Consider the following 27036-nt stretch of genomic DNA (forward strand, 5'->3'; position numbering starts at 1 on the left):
CTGCACGTTAAAATGTAAAAGTTTGCTTTGCATGTTGAGCTGATCTTGTTTGATGGAGGTGACTAGGCTGAAGTCTGATGTAACCTGAGCGGGGTTAGCTTAAGTCAGGTCACGGCGAGGTCATCAGCTGGTCATATGAGAGGTCAGAAGTCAGGTTGGTGTGCATTGGTTGTGGCTGCTAGACGCACTGCCAGACACAGTAATCCAGACAACAGCTGAGCACTGTTACCGCTACTTTATTAAGGTCAGCCTCGATGAAGCAGTCGGGGATTTTTTCCTTACTTATTTTGAACGCCTCCTTTTCTCATAATGAAACAAAAATAGCTCAGGGTGTAAAATTAAACATGCTCAGACCTGCCATGACTGTTTCATAGTGTTAACAGTGAATTTTGTCGTATCAAGATGGCTTTGATTCTTAGAATTTAGCTTTTTTTTTCGTCATGAAAAAAATGTATTTATTTCTAATATGTAGCTGCTCAACATGTAACATTTGACATGCTGAAATACAAAATCTGCACTGTGTGTTTTAAAGCAGCATTAAATGATTTTGAGCCACTTGGAGGAAATTGAAGAAAATGTAAAGCAAAACTCTGACACATTATGTTCTTTTAATGTTGGCATGATGTACATGTTAGTTAGCATTTGTGTTTACATGTATAGAGAAGCACTACAGCATGGTTAGGACCGTTTTCCTTCTCCTTTTAGCTCTGGTGTTAATCTCCAACAATATCTGTATTCATTAGTAGAAAAACAACTTTAGGTTTCTAACTTTATTTTTCTGCAAAATTAAAAGGATAAACACATTTTATGAGAGTGGAGTGGTCATCAAATCAAAACAACATGCTAAAAGATAATAAAGTTCTGTAGAGCTGGAGGAAGCTGCAGGGCTCTCGCTATGAGGTCCCTATTTCAGAATTTACAGTATTTTATCAACTGTAAATTTTATTAGTCCATAATTCCCAGAACTTCCTGGTAAAGAAGAATTTATTTATTCACATCTAACAAAATATTTGGTTTTGTTAATGAGGTAAATGTGTGTGCAGGGCCAATAATGAACAGCCACGGTCAGCCAATTAGACCCATGCTCTCTTGTCTTGAGAGCCGTCGTTACGGCACTGCCGGATTGGTGTTGTTGCTCTGGGGTTCGTTGGTGATTCCTTGTCTGTTTGAGAGAACAGTGGAGGTTTTAAGTGGTGCTGAGGGGCAAAGTGAGATGACACTGATGTGCTTGTGGGTGACCGAGGCTTCACTTCTTTGCCATCTGTATTTTCTGGCCTCTTGTCATTAGCTGCACTAGTTCTAACCGTGGTCCCAACACTCGCCTTCATTTGAAAAAGTCCACTATTTGCCACAACTCCATCAGCAGGTTTTTCATCTCTGAGGCCATTCACCTTTGAGCTTCCACTTGGGCTGGATCGTCTGGTTAAAAGAATATCAGTGTCTTCTGTCACAGTTGCCACTCTAAACATGCTGTTTTGCTCTCTATTACTTATCTCCTCCATCAGCATCTCCCTCTTCCTCCTCCACCTCAGCATTGCTTTCACAGAGTTCACCAAATCAACCAAACTTAACAGGACTGATAAAAACGCAACGCAGAGCATGAAGTTGAGCATTAAGTTCTTTTCTGTTGGTCTGGATATGTAGCATTCAACTCCAGATGTGCAGGGAGCCTCATAACAGAGGAAACTCTTAGGAATCGACAAACCAAAGAGAAAGAACTGGGCTGCGCTAAAAATAGCTTCTAGAAGAATTCGTAGAATTATAACTATGAAGTAAGCGCCGTAGAAGCGTGGCGCTCCCACGCATGACCTCCCAAGTGGGAGGTCATGAAGCAGGGCTTTATGCGAGGACGACTCTCTCGAGGATTCTGAATTCTCGCTGCAAGGCGAGCCTCCTCGACTCCTGCCCCAGTAGAAACCTCCAAAATAGGGACATGACAAAACTTTGTGCATGATGTAGGTGGCAAACATCAAATGGGGAAGACCGAGAAGAGTAAGGTGGAAGAGCCAGAGACGGAGGACAGAGACGGGAGCAAATAGATCAAAGCACACGTTAGAGCAGCCTGGCTGCATGGTGTTACAGTTAAATCTGTCCTGTTCGTCACTAAAGAGCGTGAAGCCGGCCAGGAGGAGGACAAGCAGACGGAAAACCAACATCAGTACCCACCAGGTTTTGCCTGTAATGAAGATGGTGAATATGTCTGAATATGTGCTACCAAATCTTTTCAATGCCTAATAAGAAGCTGTATTTTTTAAGTAAAGTTAAATACAGCTAAATAAGCATATAATGTATTAATGTTAGTAATTTAAAAATAATAGCAACAGTAAATTGTCACAGGAAATCCTTTTGTCGTGTTAGAGTGATAAATCATTATAAAGCACCCGCTTATACACAAATAATTCATGAAAACGTTTTAATGATTTCACTCGTTAATTTGAATATTCTGCCACACCGACTTACCAATAAAGGACACATTTTGATTTATAGTGATGAAGAATATCTCTTTTGCCCCCATCATCCTCATTCAACGCCTCTTTTAAACTGGCAAGTCCGACTTCTGATGATGTTTCGAGGTGATGTCCCCCGAGTTGCTCTCTCCTTTAACTTGCTTCTAAAATCACAATGCTGATCGTCAGCGCTTCCCACTAAACACACTGACCTCTAACGCGCTGATAGTGCCTCTTACCCTGTCTGCAGAGCACAGGACCTGCGGAGAGAGCTATTCTTACCGTGCTGCCATCAAAGCATTGTTGGGATGTCTAGGTACAAGTCAACTTTACTGGAAACTGGCCGTCACACTCACACATGGCCAGGTTTGTTATCTGTTAATCATCCGCTAAAGTGAAACAGGCAGTCACACCACAAAATAATTAATTTGATACTAATTAGATAACACCAGAAGCATAATTATAACATGACCATAAAAAATAATTAAAGGACAACGACTTATCAAACGAGAATATTTTGTTTTAATTAAAAACACAAATCAGTCACATCCATAAATAACTTAAATTTAACCTGTTTCAGTTTTTGAACTCTTTACACACTGTACAAAGTTAATTTCCAAAATAACTACACTATATTTCTATATTTTACTGCTTTAGCGTTGAGACACTGAGGTGAAAAGAAACATGGAAAAATTCATATCTTGCCCAAATGAGAAAAACCAAATTACAAAACAAAGTTTTTAAAGGTGAGTGGAAATTTAAAGATTAAGCAGTAGTACTAGCTTGTCATGATTAAACACAGGGATTCAAGACACCCTTTATCAAGGACACGTTGTTGATGATCAAAGACTACCAATCATACATAACTAGTAGATAAGACCTGTGTTTACTTTGCTTCTAATAAAAAAAAATATTTTGGGGTATGAGAGAAGAACTTTGTGGGATTTGAGGCATTAGATATTTGTGAAGTTGCAGTCATACAATTAATACACTTTTCTTTGGTTCATATTGTTATTTAGTTGCGTGCTATCTTACTAACATGTCCTGTGAAAACTTGTATAACTACAAAAATGACCTCATCAAACACAAGGAAAACGGCTCTCTTTTTTTGGCTTACCCCTATATTTGAGGAACTTTGGGTTTCACAGGGTTTGAGAAGTTGCAAAACAGAAACCCTTTAACCCAGACATGTCAGCAAGTCCTTCAAGCATCCATCCAAGAACATGTTAATACTGTAATAAAGACAGTAGCCAGGGTAGGATACACTGAGCATGAAGCTCATGAGACCGGGGCTTTTTACCAGATTTTCCAGATGAACAGTAAATGTGATATATACAGTCAGTAATGCTATAATACTGAACATATATAAACAAAGGAATGTTGGGTAGCCTCCTCACATCTGCAATAGATCAGCATCCAGTGGTCAGTGCACTTATCAGACCAGTTATGTCATTCTCTTTGTTTGAAGTTAGACATTAAATTTTACTTGACTATAAAACATTTTGTTAAGTAGCAACAGCACATTTGAGTTTGACAGTAAATGGATATTGTTTTGTTAAATAAATGTTCAGTACAAAACAACTTTCCATCTTTTCACCTATCTTTTCTCTTTTTTTTCCCCATTCAGCCAGTAACAAAAATTACTGTGTATAATTTGACTACAACGTCTATAAAGACGGTTCACTGCAAGAAATGTGGATTATTTGGGATAATAGGAAACATTTTCTCTGAAACATGTGTTGCAGATACTTTTTCGAAGTAATGTTAACACGTAAGGTAACACGTAACTTCGTCCAGTCCTACCCTGGACTGGCAGCCTTTTTCTGCAACACCTCAAATAACCACTAGATGTCAGCAGAGGGTCGTGCTGTCTCCTGCTTTTGAATTGGTGGAGTCATGTTACTGAAGGAAAACCTGGTGATTTTTGCTATACTGATACATCTATAGGGATACTTTAAATGTATTCTAGCCCTTTCTTTCTATGGTGTTTATTTCATTATCTAATCTCATTTATCCTCCCAATAACTGAAATGAGGAGCATTACAGTCAATCGACATATCAACCAGACTACCTGAGCATAAAGAGGTACACTAGAACTGTAAACCTTGAATATTTCCAGAGAAGAAATCTTTATTATTCTTACTCCCATCAAAGAAATAAATAACCAGTAGAAAGTCCTGTGCTACACTACTAATTGCCAAACACAGTTGAAAATGTTGAAAAGTACTTAGAAAATAAATAAATAATACGCAGGGTTATCTGAAAGACAGGTTATTTAGAATCTCTGAAGCTAGTTAAAACCGAGAGATTTGTCTGGACAAAACCAGAAAGCCGAACTGAGACTTTTTACATTGAGACAGGTTGACAATGCCATGTCCTCAAAAGTTTCAGACCTTTGTCTTGTCCTGGATTTCCTTTATACTCCAAAACTAGAGTTGTCTCCGAATGTCTTTGAATGGTTGACGTGGCAACCAGTAACTCCCTTCCCTCTTACAGTACAAAAATATCGAGGCACTATGAAGGCATTAAGTTAAAGTAGAAACACGTCTTGTTCGCTTAAACTGTAGTTTGCGATTCTTGACTCCAGGTCCATTGGATGGTGCCAGGTTACACTCGCTGTTCCAGAATGTAGCTTTGCATCCTGGGTCCATTCACACTGACACACTTCCACTGAGCACAAACACACGTTTTCTCCTTCAGGCAGCGTCTGTAGCACGATGTCACTCTTCACTATATGACAGCATATTAGTGGTTAAGAGAGGATTGCAGGAACCCATCGGATCCCGCATAGATTGTCCATGCTCGCCGAGCGCTTCCTGGCAGCTTTCCGCACGTCTTTGTACTTGTCATCACATAGCCTGGAGATGGCCTGCAAAAAGGGCATAAAGGAATTTTAAGATATCGTTGTCATTTGGCTGCGTGCAGGGCTTTAATGTGATTGAAGCATTAACGTTTTAGTTTCTAGAAAACTTTTCAAATCTTGTTTAAAAGTAAATAGTGCAATTTGACGCCCCTTTACACATTTTCAATACACCGGAAGATCTGTAAAGGTAATTGTCCTATCCTGCTAAACTTGTTTTTTTTCTTCCTTTCGGCCTCTTAAAAGGGAGTTTTTCCTTCCTGCTGTTGCCCAGTACTTTGCTCGTAGACGGTCGTCTGATTATTGGGATTTTCTCTGTATTATTGTGGAGTCTTTACCTTACAAAATAAAGCACCTTGGCGCTATACAAACAAAATTGAAAGCCCAATCAGCAATTAGTTGCCCTGATCAGTCAGTGACACCTCCGACATGCACAGTCTCTTACAGCCAGCAGGCTCTACAGGAGCAAAGTCTCTCCACGCTACATAATTGGTTCTTTTTAGTTAACTAGTTTTAATAAATGCAGTACTTGACTTATCCCTTTAGTTCCCTTCTCTATGTTGCTAACCCTGAGAAATAATGGTGGCAATCGGGCAAAGCTGAATTGTTACAATCTGGAACAATTTATAACTCCTATATTTATTGGCTTTGAGTTTCTTTATTTTCATCGATTACTAATCAAGGGGAAAATGTAGTAATTTGATGGATAGAAAAGAAAGAAAAAAAATTCGGATGGAAACCTTAACGGTGACGTCTCACCTCCAGTTTTTGAGCTTTCTCCCTGCTGAGCGGCTCCAGGGGGAAGCTGAGGTTGTTCGACTCTGAGAGAGATCGCAGGTCAAAGTAGTACTTGGCGTAGACGCTGGACGGCACGTTGATGTTGAACTGCAGCAGCTCCAGAAACTGTCGCTCCAATTCGTTCCTGGTCGCATGATCATACAATTTCTGTGTCAGTGCACTCCCCCAGTGACTTTTTAAAGATGTTTTCTTTGTGATATCAAGAAGAAAAAACGGCTCCTTGAAATCACAAATCATCTTTCAAAGTTCAAAGTTAGGTGTTGTTGAGTCTTTCATTCTCTTTATGTATTTGTTTGAAACCTTGAGGATTTAAATCCATGACTTGATGAAGAAGCTTATCACACCAAATCTCATGAGCATCGTTTCGGTTTTTCTTGCTGCTTGTCGTTTTTCTTTTCTGTCTTTTTTAAAATTTTGACCCAGTCCCCAACCGACTCCCAAATCAAACCTTAAACCTCGAATAAAATCCTAAATTTCAAGACCATTCCCATCCTTAATGCTAATCACTCACATGTCCTCTACTGTGATGTCCTTGAGAATCTGACAGTAGTCGACATTCCAGACAGCTTGATCATCCCAGACTTTGGAAGCCAGCAGGATAGCACCCAGAACGATCCTCTTCCAGTTTCCTGGACAGATGTCAATCTCTGCATAGGTCAGGAGCCTCTCCAGATAAACCTGCACAATCACATGGATAAAGACTGAAAACTAGATAGAAAATTAAAGCAGCAGATAATCATTAACATGGAAAAAACAGTTTACTAACAGAACCTGATTTGATCTAACTAATAGTGTTGGGAGGTAAACAATTGGGGTTTTTTTCCCCCTGTATGACAAACTACATTCATCACTGATCTCTCAGAGCCCACAATAGTCACATGCATCACAGTAGTTATGATGCATAGTCTCATCAACAATTTGCACACATGCCTGGGTTGTCGGAACATATCAGGCTGCAATTTCCCGGGGGCCTAAACACAAACTGTGTGCGCACAACTGAAAGGTCCATCTTATCTCACCTTAGGGGGACAAAGTGTCATGAAGATACCTTTTTTTTTTTTTTAATGCATTATTTAATGGCAATACACAAATAAATAAGCCTCACCAGTGTGACAATTGCACACTCAGCAGTGAGCTGAGCAGCACTGAACAGTGTCCTGACAAAACGGTAAATCTGCTTCTGCTCCGGATCGTGTTGATTGTAGTCCGGTGGAACCTCTGATTTCTGGATAAATGAAGGGAGGCAGAGATTGGATAAAAGAAGAACAACCATCAGGCAAAGTGAGAAAAGTGGATGATGGTGGATGACAATTTTGCGAGGAGGAAGAAAAGCCAAAACAGAGAGTAGGGTGAGAAAGACAACAAGACATAAAGAAAAGTGCGCAAGTGAAAATGAAGCAACAGACGGTGAGAGCAAAAATAAAGGGTTTAAAATGGGAGACAAAAAAATCTTAACACACAGAACCAGAGTCTACCAAGGTGCATTAAAAATACAACAGAACATCTGGCACAGGTTTGTCAAAACGAGCAGCAGGATAGTCAACAGATTTAAAAATGAAATCGCTTATCTTACCGAGAGAGGGTGAAGCCTCTCATCAAAGATATCTAATAGCGTCCCACCGTCTGCATCTCTGAAAAGGAATAAAACATTTATTTTTCCCGTCTTCTATCCATCCACTTTCTCAAACACTCATCCAATCCAGGGTCAAAGAGCCTGGAGCCTATTCTAGTTATCACAGAGCGAAAGGCAGGGTACGCTTCAGTGTGCTAGCCACAGTGAGCTACTACCGTAGCAAAAACAGAGATGTTCACAAACTGTAAATGCCATGGAGTTTTGGGTAAAGAGATACATATTAACTATTTTAAAGTTGACTATTATGGCTACGTTATGGATAAAGATCACTGCAACTGAAACAGTTTCAAGAAGAGTCTGAACAGTTTGAAGCTTCCTTAAATCCAAAAACACAGATCACTGTCACAGAAGTATACACTCGTCAAGGTCCTGCCGTTTGTCATTACGTGGGGTTTGGAATTCTTTACGTGTTATTCTGGGACTTGAAGTTTAGATTTCTGTTTTGGTTTCCAGATTTTGTTTAGCAACGTCCTTATTTTTTCCCTCCTGAATTAGTTTGTTCTTAGTTATTCTTTAGTGCATTCTTGTTTCAGTTCTAGAAGTTCTTCATCCTGTTTTATTCTGATAACTCTTATGTCTTGCATCCCTCACATTGAATCCTTCAACAGTCCAGACACCCTTGACACTTTGAGAAGATTAAACATAAGTACAGACTTCAAACTGTGCTGAATTTTAGATGTAATTTTGTGCATTCATCATAAAAAGCTTAAAAAAGACAAAGAAGCACAAATAAACCATTCAGAATAGGCAGCAGTTCTGCCTTTAGATTTTGGGATAAGCTGAATATATTGTCCTTGATATCAGATGCCCAGATATTAACTGGCAGTCTTTAGGTAACATGAGAATCCTTACCTGTTTTTTATATGGTAGTATATTGCCAATGCTACACTGTAGACAGAAAGAAATGTTTATAATAATATCAGAAAAGCATGTAGGTTAAAAAAAAAATACAAATGTTTCCTTCCTGGTGTTACAACCATTTGATGGTGTATTTGAGGTTGGGCTGGCTGACTGTGTTGTCATCCAGGAAGATGGTGGAGCAGGAGCTGTATTTGCGCCTCAAAGTTCCGTGCTACAAATACACAAACACACACACAAACAAAAGACTGTTATTAGAATTCACATGTTTTGGTGTCATCTATAGCATGCAAGGGTAATGTGCACAAAAAGAATAAAGAAGAAGAAAAAAATAGCAGAAAAATCTGTGCACTCACATTATTGATGAAGAGACTCTTTCTTTTCTCCCGCACTGTAAAAATAAATAGAAGACATTCAACATCTGTAATTTTTCCTAAAATGCCAGAAGGAAAAAAAAAAGCCAAACACAAAGCCCACCAAATGTAAAACACTGTAAAACACACTAAACACTATTAGCAAAGTGTTAATAGCAGCTAGCAAAAAAGGTTGCAATAAATTGCTGAGAAAAGACAGTTAAAGGACGTGTTAAAGGGTAAAAGTAAAGAGTGAGCTGCGACACAGAGGCGGAAATGTGCAGTTTTGCCACTAGATGGAGACAAAGTTACACTACTCACCAGTCCTGTATGCTACCTCTGAAAAAAAGAGGAAGCAACAGCCTTATTTCTTTGCATGAGAGTCACTGATTCATTTAAAGAAACAAATGGCATACATTGTAGGGCAAAGCAAAACGTCCTCATAAATGATCATCAAACAAACATTTCTAATGTCACCATGTTAATGCCTAAATATTCTAATATGGTTTGGGTTCTGATAACAGTGAGGGCATCCCTGAGGGTCGTGAGATACATCTAAGGGGTCAAAATAAATCCTTACAAAAGAGGAAATCTCTGATAAAGTCATTTATTGTTGCTTTTTGTCTCACTTGTGTCACACATTTTGGCTTTTCTCTGGGAACAGTGTCAGCACTTTTAGTACTAAAATAAGTACCTGAGACAAAAAGATCACTCTTTAAGTAAGCTTCTACTGCAAAAGCAATCTGTCATAAGCAGCTGAAGAACTTGTCCAACATTTTTATGCTCATAAGCCAAGTACTATGAATTTTAAACAAAATACAGAGCTGTGCAGTCATGAGCCATCACTCATTTCTTAATATTTTGCTTTCAAGGAGACAGATGTGTAATTCTTTTAAAGTGGCCTCAGGCAATAGTTTTCCAGTCCTTCTAAAGGTCTTTTTTCTTGTCTTTAGACACTGGCTGCTGTGTTGTCGCTCATTTTTAGTTCAGCCTTTGTATAATGATGATTTTCCTGTATAAACCAGTTTTAAATTGTATCTGTAGGCACATTGTTAGTAGCAGTCTGTTACAAAAACGCATAATTTGTTCTCATTTTAGGTGAAACTGAGAAACACGCAGTAATAAAACTGTAGTGTTGCACCAACAAGCAGGGGCGTAATTTTCAGCGGGGTTAGGGGGGTTATGACCCCCCCAATAATCAGACCCAACCAATGTAACCCCCTCAATAAAATTATGAACTATCTTGCATAAATAGGCTGTTGATTTTCTTTACTCATTTCAGGTATTACCAGCAAAATAGTTGCATGTTTAATCATCTGGGAATTTACCCAGATTTATTTATTTATTTAGACAGAGATCTTGACACCCCCCCCCCCCCTAATGTTCAGCACAAAGTTATGCCCATGCCAACAAGGTCATTCCCAAAAAGAGGAAAAGGGGCAATGACAAATGGACAACAAACATAACAAAAGGCAGCCAATATCCAAAGATGCCTTTTGTAATATCCTTCAGGGAACTTGGGTTCCACTTAACACCACTTAAAGCGAGTTTAGGCTGTGCTGAAGAATAAAGGTGGTCAAATATTCAAACATTGGCTTTCAAGCACACTGAATAGCACAAACTCTGTTTTTGTCTTACATCCTGTATTTCAATGTGAATTTGCACCTTTCAGTAAAATGCTGCATGTTGTTTGCATTTTTCTAACTAAATATTAAGAAATGAGGTGTTGGTTGAGACTTGGTTGAGGCTCATTCCTGTATTAAAGGATAGAGCTAGTGTTGCATTGTATTTTTAGTACAAGAGATAATATGAAAAGACCAAAAGCAGACAGAGTTAAAAACAAATTGCAAACACTGCTTTTATATTTGGAGCATTTCTGGATAATAAAACAGCTCAGAGGCACAAAGGCTTACATCACTCTGTGACTACATGAGCAATATCAGCAAGTATAATTTATTTAACACTGATGTCTTTAGGGGATTCTTTGACTTCAGAAAAGAAAGCTATAAAAGCACCATTTTTTTTTTTTGTTTAAAGCCACAAAAAAGATGGAGTTTGTTTCTAAATGTTGCAGATATTAAGCAATGATTATATTTTAAAAGAAACTCACATCTCACATCATTTTATTCCTTCTTTGTTTGGAGGAGGAACATTAATCAAATGTCACTTGGATGTTCTCTACATGAACAAGTTCATACGCTTCGTACAAAAAGAAATTCAATTCAATATAAAATATTAAAAAGCAATAAAAAGCAAGCATCCTTAGTTGTTTCTGAAATTCCAGCAACAACAACAATCTCATGCTGGGACGTTAATGGATCTTAGTAACACTTTCTCTCTATATGTGCAAGCTTTCCCCAACAGGAAGCTAAAAGTCTTAATGCAACAGCACAAATTCAGCTGGCTGCAAACATTTACGTGTCCAGACTTTTCCCCACACCCTCTTTATTGTGACTGCATTTGAGCAACTTGCAGTGCTGATAACAGGAAGTGCAGCGTGTCAGGCTAACGTCAATAAAGCCAAAACTGTGTTCTGAAATATACAACACTATCTGTATGTTTTTTGCAAACTGTGCTTTCTAAATGTTGGGTTTTTGTCTTTTTGTATATAATTACATCAAAAATAAACACTGGAAACCTGTTACGTGTCTTTCAGCTCCTCCCTTTATGGATCATCACAGCAGATCTTCTGTCTCTGTCTCACATTGTCCTAACATTGCTCCTTGTCACACAAACCCTCTACATGTCCTTCTTCAGTACATCTATGAATGTTCTCTGTGGCCTTCCTCGTCTCTTTTTTGTCTGGCATCTCCACATTCATCGTCCTTGGAAATCATAATATGTTCAGCTCCACCTCCTGTCTTCTTGCCGTCGTCTCCAAACCATACATTGTAGGTCTCACTTCCATCTTGTATTTCTTTCCTTTCACTTTTGTTGCTGTCTTTCTGTCATAAATCACCTCTGAAATTCATCTCCACCGGCTCCACCCTCCCTGCAGACTCTTCTTTACCTCTCTTGTGCACTTTCTGTTGCTTTGGATGTTTGACCCCAGGTATTTGAACACATCTACCTTCAATAACAACTGACTTTCAAACCTCTTCTCTCCACTGCATACCTCCACCTCTCCAGGCTCTCTTCCACTTGATCCTGACTCTCACTAAAGATCACAATGTTGTCTGTGAACATCATAGTCCACGGAGACTCCCGACTAACCCTCATCTGTCAACCTGTCCATAACAATTGAGACAAAAAGGGACTCGCAGCCAATTCCTAATTGAATCCCACGCCCACCTTGAACCCATCTGTCATTGCTATCATACACCTCACCACTGTCTTGCTGCCTGACTTCTTCATGCAGTACCACAGATTGTCTCTTGGCATCCTATCATATGCTTCCTCTAGATCTATAAAAAGACACAATGCAACTCTTTCTGACCTTCTCTATATTTCTTTCTCAAGTGAGTATCAAATGTGATTAAATTATTTAATTACCAGAACCGAAAAACCCTAATAAACAGACAAATTTCCTGTTATGTGAAATTCTATAAAACCAAGCCACTCACCGTCATTCTGTGATTTGCTGAGGAATATTGTGCTCGCCCGTGGATGGTCTGATGGATTGTACTCCATATTCAACTCTGTCAAAAACAAAGAGCAAAGAATATGTACGCCTTCCTGAAATATCAAAGATGATCAAAAAAACCCAAAAAACACGACAGTAGAAAAAACACAATGTTTTTCAGTGCAGCATTCACACATGCTCCAGACATATGTTGTGTTTAATTTGCACAAATGCTAAACCAAGGCTACTACTTTTAGCGGATTCACAATGGGGTCCCACAGCAGGTAGCCCTGCATGTTTCACGTTGTAGATTTCTATGCAGGACGCCCTTCATGAGGCAAACCCCAAAAGGATGTGTGTCTCCTCCCAGGAGGGATCTTTTGCTTGTTAGTCAAATGTGTGATCTACTACATTACCAAGTTTAACCAACTTTGGTGTATAAACTGATATTATTATCAATATATTAGCATGCAAATACTTACATGTTATAGGACTATAGATTCCTACAGATGCCTAATACTGCAAATGAAATTAAACTAAAAGGCTGCTCAGAGAGCACTCGCTCCTCCAAGCTCATATTTTGCATTTTTAAATGAATTGTAATATTTTCTCCCTCTATCCACGTTTCACCTCCTTGCCAAAATTCTGGCAATCAGCCGTGCACCATTGGCCGACAAGCAGTCATCAATATAACACACCTCTGGTCGGGCTCCTTTTTTATAGTGGCAGAGAAACCAGCAAATAAGAAGACTCGCTCATAAAGGATGACTAGTTTAGTCTGATTTAAATCACAGGCGTTACTCTTGTAAGTCTGTGTGCGGTTTTTGTTTTGTTTTTTGTTCCTCTACTCTAATAAATCCGGGCATGAATCATTCCCATCCAGAGCTAATCTGGATTGCATCATGGCCTAAAGGCATGGGCCAGCGAGGCATTTGTGCACGCATATTATACAGCAGGACTCAGAACAGATGCCAAAAAATCCTTTCATGCCTTGTTCGTTGCCGATAACATCAGCTACTCTGACAACAGAGAGCACAGTTGTTATGAGTGAGAAGCTTTCTCTCTTCAGCGAGCGATCATTTCCACACCCAGCACATCTAAAAACAAATCCCGGCATTCGAAATCACGTGCGTATCAATCATGTGCATAAATATTTGAGAGTAATTGAAGTCAGATGACAAAATTGAATAAGCAACACCAAAAATGATACAAGTACAGCATCTGCTATTATTCACTTAACTCGTCACTACAAATCCTGTAGTGTCCTGCAACAAATTGGAAACATTTTATGAGCCTGTTTTTGGTGATGTCAGCTTTTAAACATTCCCGGCATGCAGTCTCCTACAATACGACAGGAAAAGCCCCAGATTGAAATCCAGACTATTTGATTATAATGCAGACAGCAAGAGGGACACATGGTTGATCATCTGTCCCAGCCCCAGCAACTGCTGGACTACGAATGACTGCTGGTAAATTAAAATGAGAACAAAACAGCTGTGACACTGCATAACAATTACAGTAACAAATTAAATTGCTTGAATAGTTTTGTACAGGGAGAAACAACGTTCACTTATTACAGCAGTTCTGCAAAACAGCAGACTTTGACAAACACCTCCTGTTGTGTGCAATAAAATAAAAAGTAAAAATAGCTAAGATGCAGGTAGGATTTACTAGAAGCCTGTTATACAAGTCTGCTTAGTTTAAGCTTTTTCTGTCCATAAAGTAACAACTGAAGTTCAAATGAACTCTAGTCTTAGAAAAAAACAGCAAAACAGCATTAACAGATGAACTGGTTGATGCCGAAAGGTTAGGCTAATCAACGATTCATTTTATTCATGTATTCCAGAATAATATTAATCAAATTAGGCATCTCCTAATTAGTTCGGGCTGTGCTGCTGTTTCCCCTGCTGCTTTCTTACAATATACAGCTGCACATGTGATTTGGTCTCGCCAAAAGCCTCTGAAATCCACCAGGGTGAATGGACCCAGCTTGGATTAGATTTGTGTCAAGTTAGCACCTTATGTAACAGTAGTCAGGAGCAGTTTAAATGGTAGCTTAACTGGTTTTCAATTTGTCTGAAACTTAAAAGAAAGCATGCCAAGAAAGCACAAGGGTGCAAAAATATATAAACTTTATCCCAGTGACAACCGACACGGGACAAAAAAACACATTAAAACATAAAAAAAGAAAGAAAAGCATGTTTGTGTATTTGAGAGTGGGTGGATGAGGCTTGTAGTAAGAAAGAGTAGGAAAGCATTAAGTAGCAGTCCTTTCACAATATATTTTAGTCAGGCCATGATGCATGAGAGCTGTAGTTTGACTTTTCGCTCACTTTGCTGCATTTGTGATCACAGACTTTGACCTGTTCCCAGTATGTCAACGTCATACTGCCATTTCTATAAAGATCAGACTTAGCAATTTATTTATTGCAATTTATTACTATTAGGAACCCCCCCCCCCCCCCCCACACACACACACATACCTTTGTATCACGGTGGAGTGATTTCTCAAATGTACCACTGCTGTGTCAAACATATGATGCATGCGTCAGTTTGAGTCTTCCAGTCACACACCGCTAACTCTGCTTTTTACTGCATAGAGAACAATGGTGGAGCCACAGTCAAGAATCTTTCCAGGAAACCAGTAGGCCTGGGGCAAGGCCACATTAGTCAGCAGGACTATAAAATATAGCAAAGAAAATCTATCCATCCATCTTCTTCTGCTTTTCCAATTCAGGGTCGATGGGAGGCTGGAGCCTATCCCAGCTGCAGTAGGGTGAGAGGCAGACTGGTGTCCAGCCTTACACAGGGCTGACACAGAGAGACAACCGCTTTCACTTTTCTAGTTGTTTCTGTGGTTCAAAGATGATGTAACATTTAAACATTGTTGGTCTCACAAGGTCCTTGAAGTGTTTTTTGACTAGCAGAAGCACTTCTGAATCAATCTCACAGGACCTCTAGGTCCCTCTAGGCCAACCTGCTGGATTTCCCGGGGTGTACAGTAGCTGGTGTCATGTGTTGACACATGATATTCACCACCTCAAGTAAACTTAACGGAGAGTTGTGGTCTGCTTTGGCACACCGAAACAGGAGGAGCTCAGCTAACCTATCAGCTGGCAAACTTACCTGTCTGTCTCACTACTCTTACATAATGGATTAAAAACAGGCACCATACTTTTAACAGGCCAGTCCACTACTGCACTACACTGTTTCCAACACTGTGTCTGATTTGCTACTTTTTAAACCTTATGGAGGAAAATTTATTGCAAAAAGTATTAATGCATCAATTTTTGTAGAAGTACATGTTATATTTGGAGTATTGAATGTTGCAGCCTCAGCAACAATGTACTGCTGTTTTGTTTTAAGGACACATTAATGCTAATAATTTCTCCAATTCTGCTCTTTAAGTCCAACAACTTTCTATCTAATAGCCAAAAGCTCAGGCAAAACAAAAATCTTCTGGTCCTTTTCATCCATTCAAGGTAAATATTTATTTTTTATGCCTTTAATAATGTTAGTTTTACCACTGAATCTAGATGCTAAGGGTTACTGTTTAGGGTTACTGTTCATAAACTTATAGGTCCTTCCATATAAAAACGAATTTATTAAATGTTCAGACAAGTTAAGATTGGCTGTTTGTTTTTTTTAATTAATTGAAATCTTATTGGATGACTTTCAGTTTTAAATAATAAATTGAGTTCTTCTTGTGAAGCACATTCTGATGTTTATCTTGAAAGTTACTTCACACATTCATTTTGACTTATTTTACTTTACTTCTTATCTGTATTGCGGCATTTAAGCTTCACCCATGACTTATTATCTTATGACCATGTCTACACTAAGAGCAGCTTTGCCTCTGTTAACTTTAGAGCCTGCCTGAGCAGGATCTAAAGTTCACTGTTATGAATGTGATGCCACTGTTATTGTTGGAGTCTGTGGTAGCATGAAAACTCACTCGCTCCCATGCAGAGAGTAATTCTGGTCACTGTTCAGTCATGTGTATTGTTTTTTCCTCTTAGCAGCGTTGTCTAAATTCATGTACTGTACATGAATGTGTTTAATAATAAATAAATGCTGAGGTGAAATCGCTTTCTGAAGGACCTTACCCACATTTCAAACAGCAGAGCAAGGGATTTCTGAGTACCAGCATCTCAGGAAACATTTCGCACACTGCCAAACTCTAAATCAAGTAGAGAATGAAGTTTCCTACACACCTGCTCTTCATCAGATAATGAAACACAGAGCGGCGCCATGTTGAATAAACTGTGATAGGTCATATGACCGCGATCAGTGATAATAATATTCAAACAGAACCACGTATTACATTGGAAAAACAGTTAATAAATGAATCATCTGCGAGTAATACATATTGTCTTTGCATGAGTTATGAGACTAACTAGAAAAACAAAAAGGAAACTTATAAGAACAAGTACGTGAAGAATTACATCTCGACAAATCCAGAAAAGATATATATAATGCCTGAGACAATATCTAACAGTATAATCTTTGATACACCTGAATAGACATGTTTTAAACCTACTCAGCCAATTAATGTGATCTATGATGGTGCTGACCATCTTTATCAGGCCTTTTCATTGCATGGTGAAGAGAGGGCACTCTTAAAATGTCCAACACCAGCACATGCATTAAATTCAAAAGATTAGAGTTCTGCAGTGTGTGAGCAGTTTATTCTTTTCTAAGTTAGTTTTCTTTTTTTGGTCCTTTTTTTCATTTTTTTGGTTTTGTTTTAGAGGTTTTTTTTTCCAAAATTCCATCCACTATTTGAACGCACACACACTGACCACTGGCTTTGAGTGGTATCAGACCAAGTTAAACAAACAGGACTTGCACACACACATGGCTTCATATTCCCAGGAGAGAAGGGGGGGGGGGGCTCCCTGGGAAAGCACTGATAAGCTTAAGCATAAGCACACGCACAAACGTATACACACACAATCACATCAGTTATGCTATAGGGACTACTATGGACAAAAGTTATAAAGTAAGATTTATTGGAGATAAATTATCTGACTTTCAGGATTGGGACCACACCTCCAAACACGCCCCTTCTGGGTCTTATCTAATCTATATATGACCCCCAGTTCTACAAGCTTGTTCTTGTTTTCATGTCACACCCTTGCTCCCCTTTTTTCAATTCTTTCACTTCTTCACTTCTCGTTAGCACACGGGGATCTGCCAGGCCCGGGAGCCGCCGTCAGTCCACATCGAGGCTTTCCCCAAACCGCAGCTCAATTCTTGATTAAGCCATTCGCCTTTAAAACGCTGGCAATCCTAAAATAAGGATGTGGGTCCAGCTAGTAAATTAAATTTTGAACTTTTTTTTACCATTTTAGGATTCTCATTCGCAGACAACTGTGCATCATTACACTCCCAGTGGTGAGTGTTTAAATTCACTGCAATCTCCTTACCAAAAGTAAAATGAATAAATAAAACCAGTGCTAATCACACCTTCATTGTACAGTACACCTCGATCTGTATTTCATGACATGCTGGGTTAACGAGAGATTCGTCAAGAAGCTATGCACGAAGCAGTGAGCTTAACCTTATTTTCAGCTTCGTGTAGCATCAATTGCACATTTAGGCCAAGATATCACAGACTGAACCTAAACGTATTGGCATATTGCTTCATCGTAACACTTTTATTTATTCCCTCCTTTAATAATGACCAAATTCTATAAGTACTAGTTTGGGAAATGAGTTACAGCAAGAAAGATAAAACCATTATAAGTAAACGTGTCATGGAAGACTTGGCAGAATTTGAAGGGGATTGGTCACAAGGTAAAATCAGGTGACATGTCAGTTTGAAAGTGCTTTTGATTCTGATTAGCTTTATAGTCAAGAGTTGACAGCTTCCTCTAAGTCCTCATTAATTTAAATGAGACTGTCTTTTAGGAGTTTTCTGCCTCAGCAGCTCAAAGCAAGCAGACCTTTTTGAAGTGATAATTAGTGGGATGAGGTGGTCTTGATGTGTAGTGGCAGACAAATTGCTCTCTCATTACTAGTCAGCAAGCCAAACAAGTACTTTCTCCTTCAAAGCAACCTGAATGGACTTTTTTTCTCCAAAGGAAGAATAAGGGTGCCTAGTAATCTTTTTCTTTGTTTTAGAATATTTTAACTCCTTTATCTGAGTCGTTTCAGCTCTGCAAACATGTTGAGCTGAACCAGTCATATGTCCCTGGGGAAACACATGACTGCTAGTGCCGTAAAAATAGTAATGCTTCTTGATGTGGAAAGAAGTGGATATATTGAATGTTGTGCCACTTCAGCAATATTCTGTAATGTTACTTTTCTTACTGTTTTTTTTTTTTTTAAATTTTGTTACACAATTTCAAGAGAAAATAGAAATAAAACATCTGAAAACTCTCATTTGTTTTCATCTCTTTATCTACTTTTTTTGCATTGCAGTGTTTTACAGCACTGTTTGTCAGAGTCGTCACCACGTTGTTTCCAGATCCTGGGTTCTCTCTGACGTCCACCGAGTCCTCTTATTGTCAAGAATTAATCCTGATTTCTACACACAGAAGTCAGATGACATTTCCCAAAGCAAAAGAAGAAAAAAAATGACATTCAGATAAAAATTATAACTCAACTTTTCAAACGTAATTTCCATTTGGTAAATTTATATCTATTTATACACCTTTTTGCATTGCATGTGCTTTATAGCAGAACTGGCTGCTAAAAGCACTAAAAATCTGTTTCCTGGCTAAGTTTCATTTACTGATGGCACACCCATGTCTACATCAATAAAACAAATAAGTCCTCTTCCTCTTATGAGAAAGCTTCACAGGGCAAAATGTGCTGTTTGTTTAGGCTGCTGTGAGCACATGAGGAGCAGCTGATTTGGTTTTTTTAAGGATGTGTGGTAATAATGAGACACTTAATTAAAGATGTGGGTGTATTCATTTTCCTGAGTCCAGTTTATTTATCTTGTTGTTGTTGCCCTGTACCCTTCCCACACTAACTAACCATTTGATCAGTCATCTTTCTCCACAGTTGCTCCATTCTAGACATCAGTGCAAGTATACACTCACCAAACACTTTATTAGGTACACGTTGATAGTACTAGGCTGGAGTTTGCCTTCGGAGCTATTTCTTTGTGTCATAGATTCAAAAAGTTGCTGGAAGCATTTTAAACTGATTTTTGGTCCATGACATGACGCAGCTGTCATACTGTTGCTGCAGATTGGCTGCATATCCATGATCCTGGATCCTGTTCCACCGCATCCTAAAGGCTCTATATTGGATTAAACTCCGGTAACAGTGGAGGACATCTGAGCACAGTGAACGCATTGTCGTGTTCAAGAAACCAGTTTGAGTATATCATCTCATCTGTCCTCTTCTTTATGAGAATAAGCTTCGTGTGTCTCATTTGACTGCTCTGGTTTATTATCAGCTGACTTGACTTTACCTTTTTTAATGTTACACCTCACTACTGGCTTAAAATGAAGTTAAAATTGAAATCATGTCTTGCCTGTCTGTGTAGCTTTGTTCTCAGTCTGTGTAAATCAGAAAAGAGAAACAATAGAAAGAGCCCCAATGATTAAAATGTATGGCAGAATAAAAGAAGAGAAAAAGGTTGGAAGACAAAGACAAACTGTGTGTCTGTTGATTACGAGTAATAAATAGAGGTTTAGAGAAAACTAAGGAGGTAAATTGGTAAAAGGATAAGCTTTTGGTTTTAGATTTTCAGTGTTTCCTACTCACCTCTCTAGTGCCAAAATCAAAAGATTAAGCATATTATTACTTCACAAGTGCACACAACCCAAACAAAAGGAGGCTTTATTTCAGTTAGGGCTGTATGGCCCTGCACAAAGTCAAGTCGCAGAGCCACGTCTGTCTGCACTTAACCTTTGCCCCTTCTTGTCATCTTTTCATCCTTTTATTCAATTAACCATTTGTGTGAACCTTGGTTGACAGTGTTAAGACCTAAATGACAGCGACCATGATCTTTACCTGCCATGCCGTGGACAAGGAAACAAATGTTCTGCTATTTTATAGATGTAGATTATGTAGATATAAATGTAAAACGCCTTTGAGTAACAAACATGCATATTTGCTTTTACATTAGGAGATATATATTTAATGATAACATAATAAACTACCACAACACCAGGTTCATCAGACTACCTTAATTTGCTCTAAATCTTAAAAAGAAAAAAAAAAAAAAAAATATATATATATATATATATATATATATATATATATATACACATAAATAATAATAATAAATATATATATATATATATATATGTATATATATATATGTATATATATATTATTTTATTTTATTTTTGTTTCCTTCCACCCCCCATACAAATATAAGCATGTGAGTTGATGTGTGATGCCTTACAGGAACAGAAAGACTTGTTTTAATAGAGAAACACAGACAGCTTTGTCAAAGAAAGGCAGATCATGCGACAGCTTTGTCTCTCATTCTCACTTTCTTTATCTTTTCCCTCCAGGACTGGTGTCTCGCTATATATGCAGAATGTTTTCACAGCACAAACCACATGTCAGTTTCTCAACATTTTAGCTTCTATTTCAGGCTTTAAGCCAGCTTTATCCCTCGTGAGATCACAACAGCTAAAAAAGTACAAATGTGAAGGAGCATTGGGCCAGTTCAGCGTGAATAAGATAAAAAGCAGCAATAATCAGTGTCATTTGACATGCTCATCTTTAAAACTGGTGTTATGAAAGTAGGTTCCTAACCAGTGTAAGGAGAACTGCACCAAAATAAATGCATCCTTGCATGTCAAAATAGCAACAAGTGAAATTCTCCTTTGCTGTCTTTTGTGAAACTAGCTACCGGCTTAGTTTAAGACAGCATTCAAGGTCCCAGGTTAGTGAAATGATGGTGTTATGTAGTGAAGCGTTTATCTGTCATTATAAACAGAGCATGCTGGGAGGTCACTTCAGGACTCTAACACTAAAATCCCCCAAGTGACATAATAGCCCACACTGACTCAGACACAACTGTTTAAGGTTGAGGCACTGGAAAAACATCAGTCAAGCTATCAAGATATTTTAATCAAACTGAATTTCCAAGAAAGGCATCTGGTCGTTTCACGCCAACTCACCTAGTTCATGTCATGGGGAAAGAATTACGTGAGGACTTTATTCAGTTAATAGACCAAGCACAATCATACATCTCTACTTCAAATACTTTTTTGAACATTTTTTAATACTTTGGAGATAATTTATAAGACCTTCCAGTTCTATGATTATGTATGTCTTCCTGCACTATAGGCTGTTTGTTCTCATTTGGTGACCACTGAGCCCCTCATCCAGCTTCAACAATCCCAGCACGCTTCCCCTTCAGACCCTCTGTTCATCACTGAGTCGCCACCACGTCGTTTCCAGACTCTGGGTCCTCTCTCACATCCATCTAGTTCTCTTATTGTCTAGGATTTCTCCTGATCGCTACACACAGAAGTCAGACGCAATTTCCTCCGAGCAAAAAAGAAAAATCTGAATTCAGATAAAATTATTACTCAACAAACATGATTTTCGTATTAGTTGTTCTTCTCCAGATTCCTCGAAACCAAAGTGATTTGAAACAACTCAGGCTGAACTATGCCTGCCAAAGCCTGTCGGAGAAAGAGCTCAAACACTGTATAATAATGGTTTTCTCTTGATTATCTTGTTTTCATAATCGGAGGAAACCATAATTGCAACTGGGCTTAAATTTAATTACAGTTATGGTTTCCTACCATAATAACAAACTCAAGATAGAAACATTACATGTAATCTCCTCTGTGAGATTATTTCAATAAATAAATTTTATTTACTGTTACTAAAAATCTTCTATGATTACTATGCAGGGGAACATGATCTTTTCTTATCTATCTCTAACAGTTTGCATAAACAAAACTTCTAATTCCCTTCTAAGCAGCTTGAAAGCCTCTGATGAAAACCACTGCACATCCTCAGATAACCTCTGTGCACCAAAACAACATTTTCTCATTTCTGTGAACTTTGAATTCAAGCACAACTAACTTTTTGCTCAGTAGGAAGAATAATCGGTCAAGGGCTTTAAAAATTGAGACATTCTATCAGCCTGCTAAAGTCATAGGAAAACAGCCACAAGCATGGATGACAGCATTGCTGGTTGTTTGTAAGTCAGCTGAGAGAAACAACAACTGAAAAAAAAGCACATTTCTCCAACAACATCAGAGCATTTCGAGCTTCATTCAGATGTATCAAGAATCAAGGGATAGTAGTTAGTTCATGGCCAAATGATCCGTCAGATCCAACATTAAATTAAACACCAAAGAAAATCTGCTGCTTCGACAAAGACAACGCGATCTTACGATGTTACGATGAGCTCTGGGAAAATGGTGATAACAATTTTTCTGTTTTAATTAAAAATTAAAACGATAACTGACCCTGACCTCCCTACATGTACTCCCATTTAATACTGCAAAGTCAGCCCATTCACTACGAGGCACGCGATGATTTGAAAGCAGCATGTCGTGCTCTAAATTGAGGCGTTAATTCTTGGCAATCAACTGTCCCTTGAGGCTTCTTGTATCTGCTCTGACACAGGCTCACAGCTGCCTCTTTTTTGGGAAGGGACGAAGACTTCTTTCTTTTTTTCTGATGTTGCAGATTCTAATGAAGCCCACTAATCTGTCTGTGAATTCATAACAGTCCGAACACATTAGACACGCTCCGGTTTCAATCACCGCACCGCTGAGACAGACGGCCTCTCAGCGCGAGTAATCTTTATCCTCACCAGAAATGACAGTCGACTCTGAATCTTCATCATGGCTCTTTTCTTTCTCCGTTAGAAAGAGCATCTGCCTCCACGCTCAGACAATTATGCATCCGATTAAAGCAATGGTCCAAAACATATTGGGGGGGAGATTTCGACTTCTCCATGCAATGTTTTCAGTGATCTTAAAGCTGCCTTGTCACAGATACTGAAGATATATTATCAACATTACCCTGCTGTAATGCAAAGCACTCAAGTCAGTAGTCTCCACAAATACCATGCAGAACATAAGTTGAATCTTTACAAGAGGAAGTGACATCGCTGATCAATAAAAGGCAGGTCTCTCACCATGCTGACTCAGTGTGAATAATGAAGGTCAATAGGCTTCCTATAGCAAAATATGTAAGGGAATATGGCTCCAAATGTTTTTAATTCATGTGCACTCAGATTTAAGACAACAGACACGGTTCTTCTAATGTGCTGCTGAGATGTTTCTTCTTTCGGGTTGTTTTCTGCTCTTCTTGAGCTTTGCAGTTATGCAAAGATTTGGCAAAAGAAATCAACACATCTAAAACAAGATTAGATCGGCAGGTGAGAATAATTTCCTCTTTTCCCGCCTCACATGATAACCCGTACAAAGTGTTCCTGGGCGAAGATCCTTTATCAGCACAGAACTGTAAACATGGCAAAGAGGAAAGATGATGCTATCAGATGTGTCAGGGCTGTCCAGCAAGTAGTGGCAAAATGTATGACTAAGAATGAGCACCTACTATGAATGTGGGACTTCTTTAAAAAGCACAGATAATGAGGCTGTATCCTGTATAACATGAATGCAGTTAATGTGGAAGAGGATTCAGAACTCTTTGATGAGCAGGTCAAATAAATTAAAAGTGACTAAAGGGGGAAAAAATAGGTCAAATGCATCTGTAAACATGGAAATTCGACCTCTTTACGTGATTTTGTACAGTTTTTGAGAAAAACCATTTATATGAAATGGTTTGCTGTTGGATGGAAATAGGCAGCCCATTTAGTAGCCACTTTCCAGCGTGAATGGGTCAATTGTAATGCATATTAGCATGTGTCAGTGGAGGGGGCTGCGTACCATGCTTGCAAAACAAAGACCGGCACAAAGACGCCTGCCCTCACGGACAGGATGTTCTCTGCAGCTCCATATCTCTCTGCAGTGCCACATGAGAAGAAAATGCACACAGATCCATGCATGTGCCCGGCTGTACTGAAGGTTGACATGTCTCTGCAGTCAATTCAGTATTTTTTGACACATAAGTAGTGCGAGCAGAGGTGGATATGTGAAAGCTACAGATTCATTTTTCAAGATTTGAAAATGGGTGTGACATGTTTTTTATTATGTTGTTTTGAGGGTCCTTTTTGCCTTTAGACTAAGCAGAGTCACCAGAATAGAAAAGGCTCAAAACTTTCCCACAGGAATAATAAAACATTTTCATTATAACTTATTTTCATTAGTTTACTGCACCTAACTGGTACATTTGAATGTTTCACTCCATGTTATTATTAGCTGCATTTCATTTATACATATGTGTAATTAGCTTCAATTAGGCTGTTTGTTTAATTCCAAAAATTTATACCAGCCATAAACTTTTATCTTTTATCGTCATTGCGCAAAATGCAATGTTGGCACCTTAAAGGGTGTTTTGTTTGTTTGTTTTGTTTTTACCGTCAACGTTCTCCCTGTCGCTGATGTGCTGCAGGTTGCATCCCGTCTCCTCCCTACTCATATCCGACTCCTGGTGGTACGACTCCAGCCTCGAGTGGGCATTTCTGCGGAGCTTGGGGCTCCCAGACACGCAGCAAGAGGTCGTGCTCCCCATCTTTACCCGTTCACTGCGCGTACAGGCAGGAGCTGTGCATATAATCTATCCTTTCCGTTTGAAACGGAAGCTGAAACGACCCCACCGAGCCGGTGAGCGTAGATCACGAGAGCGCACTTGAAGCATCCATCGTAGCGCCCACAGATGCTGTCAGTCTTTGGTGTCCACGGTGAGGCTGTCACGGGAGATAAAGATGACACTTCTCTAGAAGCCAGAGTAAATAACGGGCCGACCTACACCGCTACCACAGGAATAGTACAACCCGGAGTATCCCGTGCAGCACCGCTGATGATGTGAGCGACGACGGGCGCACGGTGATGTGTGGATCGGTGTTGAGGCTGGCTGTCAGCGCGATACAGCGACGGGGAGGGTGTAAATCCCGAGAAAAGGTTCCGGTTCAAGTGGGTGGATACAAATGAGACAGCAAAGAGAGAGGCTAAGGGGCGAGAGAGCTGATTTAATGATTTATTATTGTTAATTAATGATGGTATTTAATCCCTAATGTCGAAAGGTCCATTTATCTGCGTCTGTCTTTAATTTATTAATCCACCATTAAATAGATGGATCCATCTTTAAGAAGCAAATAGACATTTGCAGGTTTTTACAGAAATGCTGTGTAAATGAGGTGTTACACGATGGTTTGTGCCTATGTGTTAATTTTAAAGAGAAATTGTCTTATTGTGACAGAATAATGCTAAATCTTTGTTATTGTAGACCAGGTTAAATGAGGCCAACTTCAATGATCAGATGAAAACAAGCATTTTATAATCATTACACTCATAAACTGTTTTGTCGTTAAAACCTTTGAAGTTCGTGTTTTCCCAGCTCTGTGAAGCATCGGGCTATTTTGAATAAGCACAAGCGAACAATTAAAACAATTACATTTTTTTTTAAAAATCGTGTGTGGGTGGCTGGGAGTGAGGAGCGTGGGTGGTAGTGTTGAAATAGGGTCATCTGCTGGCCAACTCCTGGCAATGCAGGACTATATGATACAAAAAAAATCTTAAGATTGTCAGCAGTCAAAGCACAATAAGACACACTCATGACCAGAGATGGGCAGTAACGCGTTATTGTAATCCGATTACTTTTTTCAAGTAACGAGTAAAGTAAGGGATTACTATTGCAAAAACGGTAATTAGATTACGTTACTTTCCCGTAGGAACACTGCGTTACTAAAACCGTGATTTTTTTGCAAGAATGTCTCATGACAGTGACATAAGCAAGTGCGAAGTTTGTGACAACAGCTGTGAGCAGATCAACAATGGATCATATATTGAGTCCGGAGAGAGTATGAGCGTGCAGCGTTTAAAGTGTGGAAGTACTGACCTTACTTTGAGTTTGATTCCATAAAAAGTGACAAAAACATTAGCGTCCGTTGTGCGTGGGAAGAAAACTATGGCGTTATTTTTGTGCCACTATTCTGAGCGCACGTAAAAAAGGTTTGCAGGTGCAAGTGTTGCATTTTGAGGAGAAATTTATTTTGAGCGAAGAAAAGCTGAATTTGAGTGAACAAAATTCATTGCTGCATGCAAAAAATGTATATCCGTGTTTGCTATTATCCATATACACACGCACAATAGCAGCCCCTCTCGCTCAGTTTTTGTATTTGCGCTCGCAATGTGTCGCTCGCGCTCTCAACATTTCTGCCCGTGCACGCTCAACTCTTTCTGTACACCGTTATATTTGTGCCACAAAACCAGCCAATCACAGACTTGGATGCAAAAAAATCTGATTGGCTGTTTTTGTCTCCAATCAGCTCGAAAGGACGAAATGCAATATCCCAGAATCCATTTCGTCCAAAGCTCAAACGAGGCAGTGGCGGAGGAACACAGAGTGGCGGAGTTTGAAATATTACTCTTTCTGGGACACAAAATAAACTTTTAAGATATTTTCATGTTAGAATGTAGCTGTGTGAACTTCAAATATCTGCTCGATTTATCAAG

The 27036-nt window shown here is 39.0% G+C and overlaps 2 protein-coding genes across 2 annotated transcripts; both read right to left on the reverse strand.

Moving 5' to 3' along the window:
- Positions 1–589: 589 nt before the first annotated feature.
- Positions 590–2821, reverse strand: LOC145422038 (gap junction delta-4 protein-like). The gene is made up of 2 exons (XM_080293253.1): positions 2461–2821; positions 590–2176 (listed from the first exon to the last, which is right to left on the reverse strand). The coding sequence occupies exons 1-2, from the start codon at positions 2522–2524 to the stop codon at positions 1074–1076; spliced, it is 1167 nt and encodes a 388-aa protein (XP_080149379.1). The 5' UTR covers positions 2525–2821; the 3' UTR covers positions 590–1073.
- Positions 2822–4548: 1727 nt separating this feature from the next.
- LOC113010775 (cyclin-Y-like) lies at positions 4549–25478 on the reverse strand. The gene is made up of 11 exons (XM_026149980.2): positions 24940–25478; positions 12513–12587; positions 9271–9288; positions 8953–8987; positions 8716–8810; positions 8591–8626; positions 7679–7736; positions 7211–7330; positions 6617–6783; positions 6067–6229; positions 4549–5316 (listed from the first exon to the last, which is right to left on the reverse strand). The coding sequence occupies exons 1-11, from the start codon at positions 25091–25093 to the stop codon at positions 5200–5202; spliced, it is 1038 nt and encodes a 345-aa protein (XP_026005765.1). The 5' UTR covers positions 25094–25478; the 3' UTR covers positions 4549–5199.
- Positions 25479–27036: the final 1558 nt, after the last annotated feature.

Source organism: Astatotilapia calliptera, chromosome 18 (assembly GCF_964374335.1).
Source record: "Astatotilapia calliptera chromosome 18, fAstCal68.1, whole genome shotgun sequence".
Taxonomy (NCBI): domain Eukaryota; kingdom Metazoa; phylum Chordata; class Actinopteri; order Cichliformes; family Cichlidae; genus Astatotilapia; species Astatotilapia calliptera.

Bases quoted from the DNA above. Each gene is read 5' to 3' on its own strand.
- LOC145422038 (XM_080293253.1), bottom strand. From the start codon at position 2,524: ATGAGGATGATGGGGGCAAAAGAGATATTCTTCATCACTATAAATCAA. The intron at 2,177-2,460 runs GTAAGTCGGTGT...TCTTCATTACAG, and splicing joins TCAAAATGTGTCCTTTATTG to GCAAAACCTGGTGGGTACTG.
- LOC113010775 (XM_026149980.2), bottom strand. From the start codon at position 25,093: ATGGGGAGCACGACCTCTTGCTGCGTGTCTGGGAGCCCCAAGCTCCGC. The intron at 8,627-8,715 runs GTTGTAACACCA...TTCTGTCTACAG, and splicing joins CTCAAATACACCATCAAATG to TGTAGCATTGGCAATATACT. The intron at 6,230-6,616 runs GTGAGTGATTAG...TCATGCGACCAG, and splicing joins GACATCACAGTAGAGGACAT to GAACGAATTGGAGCGACAGT.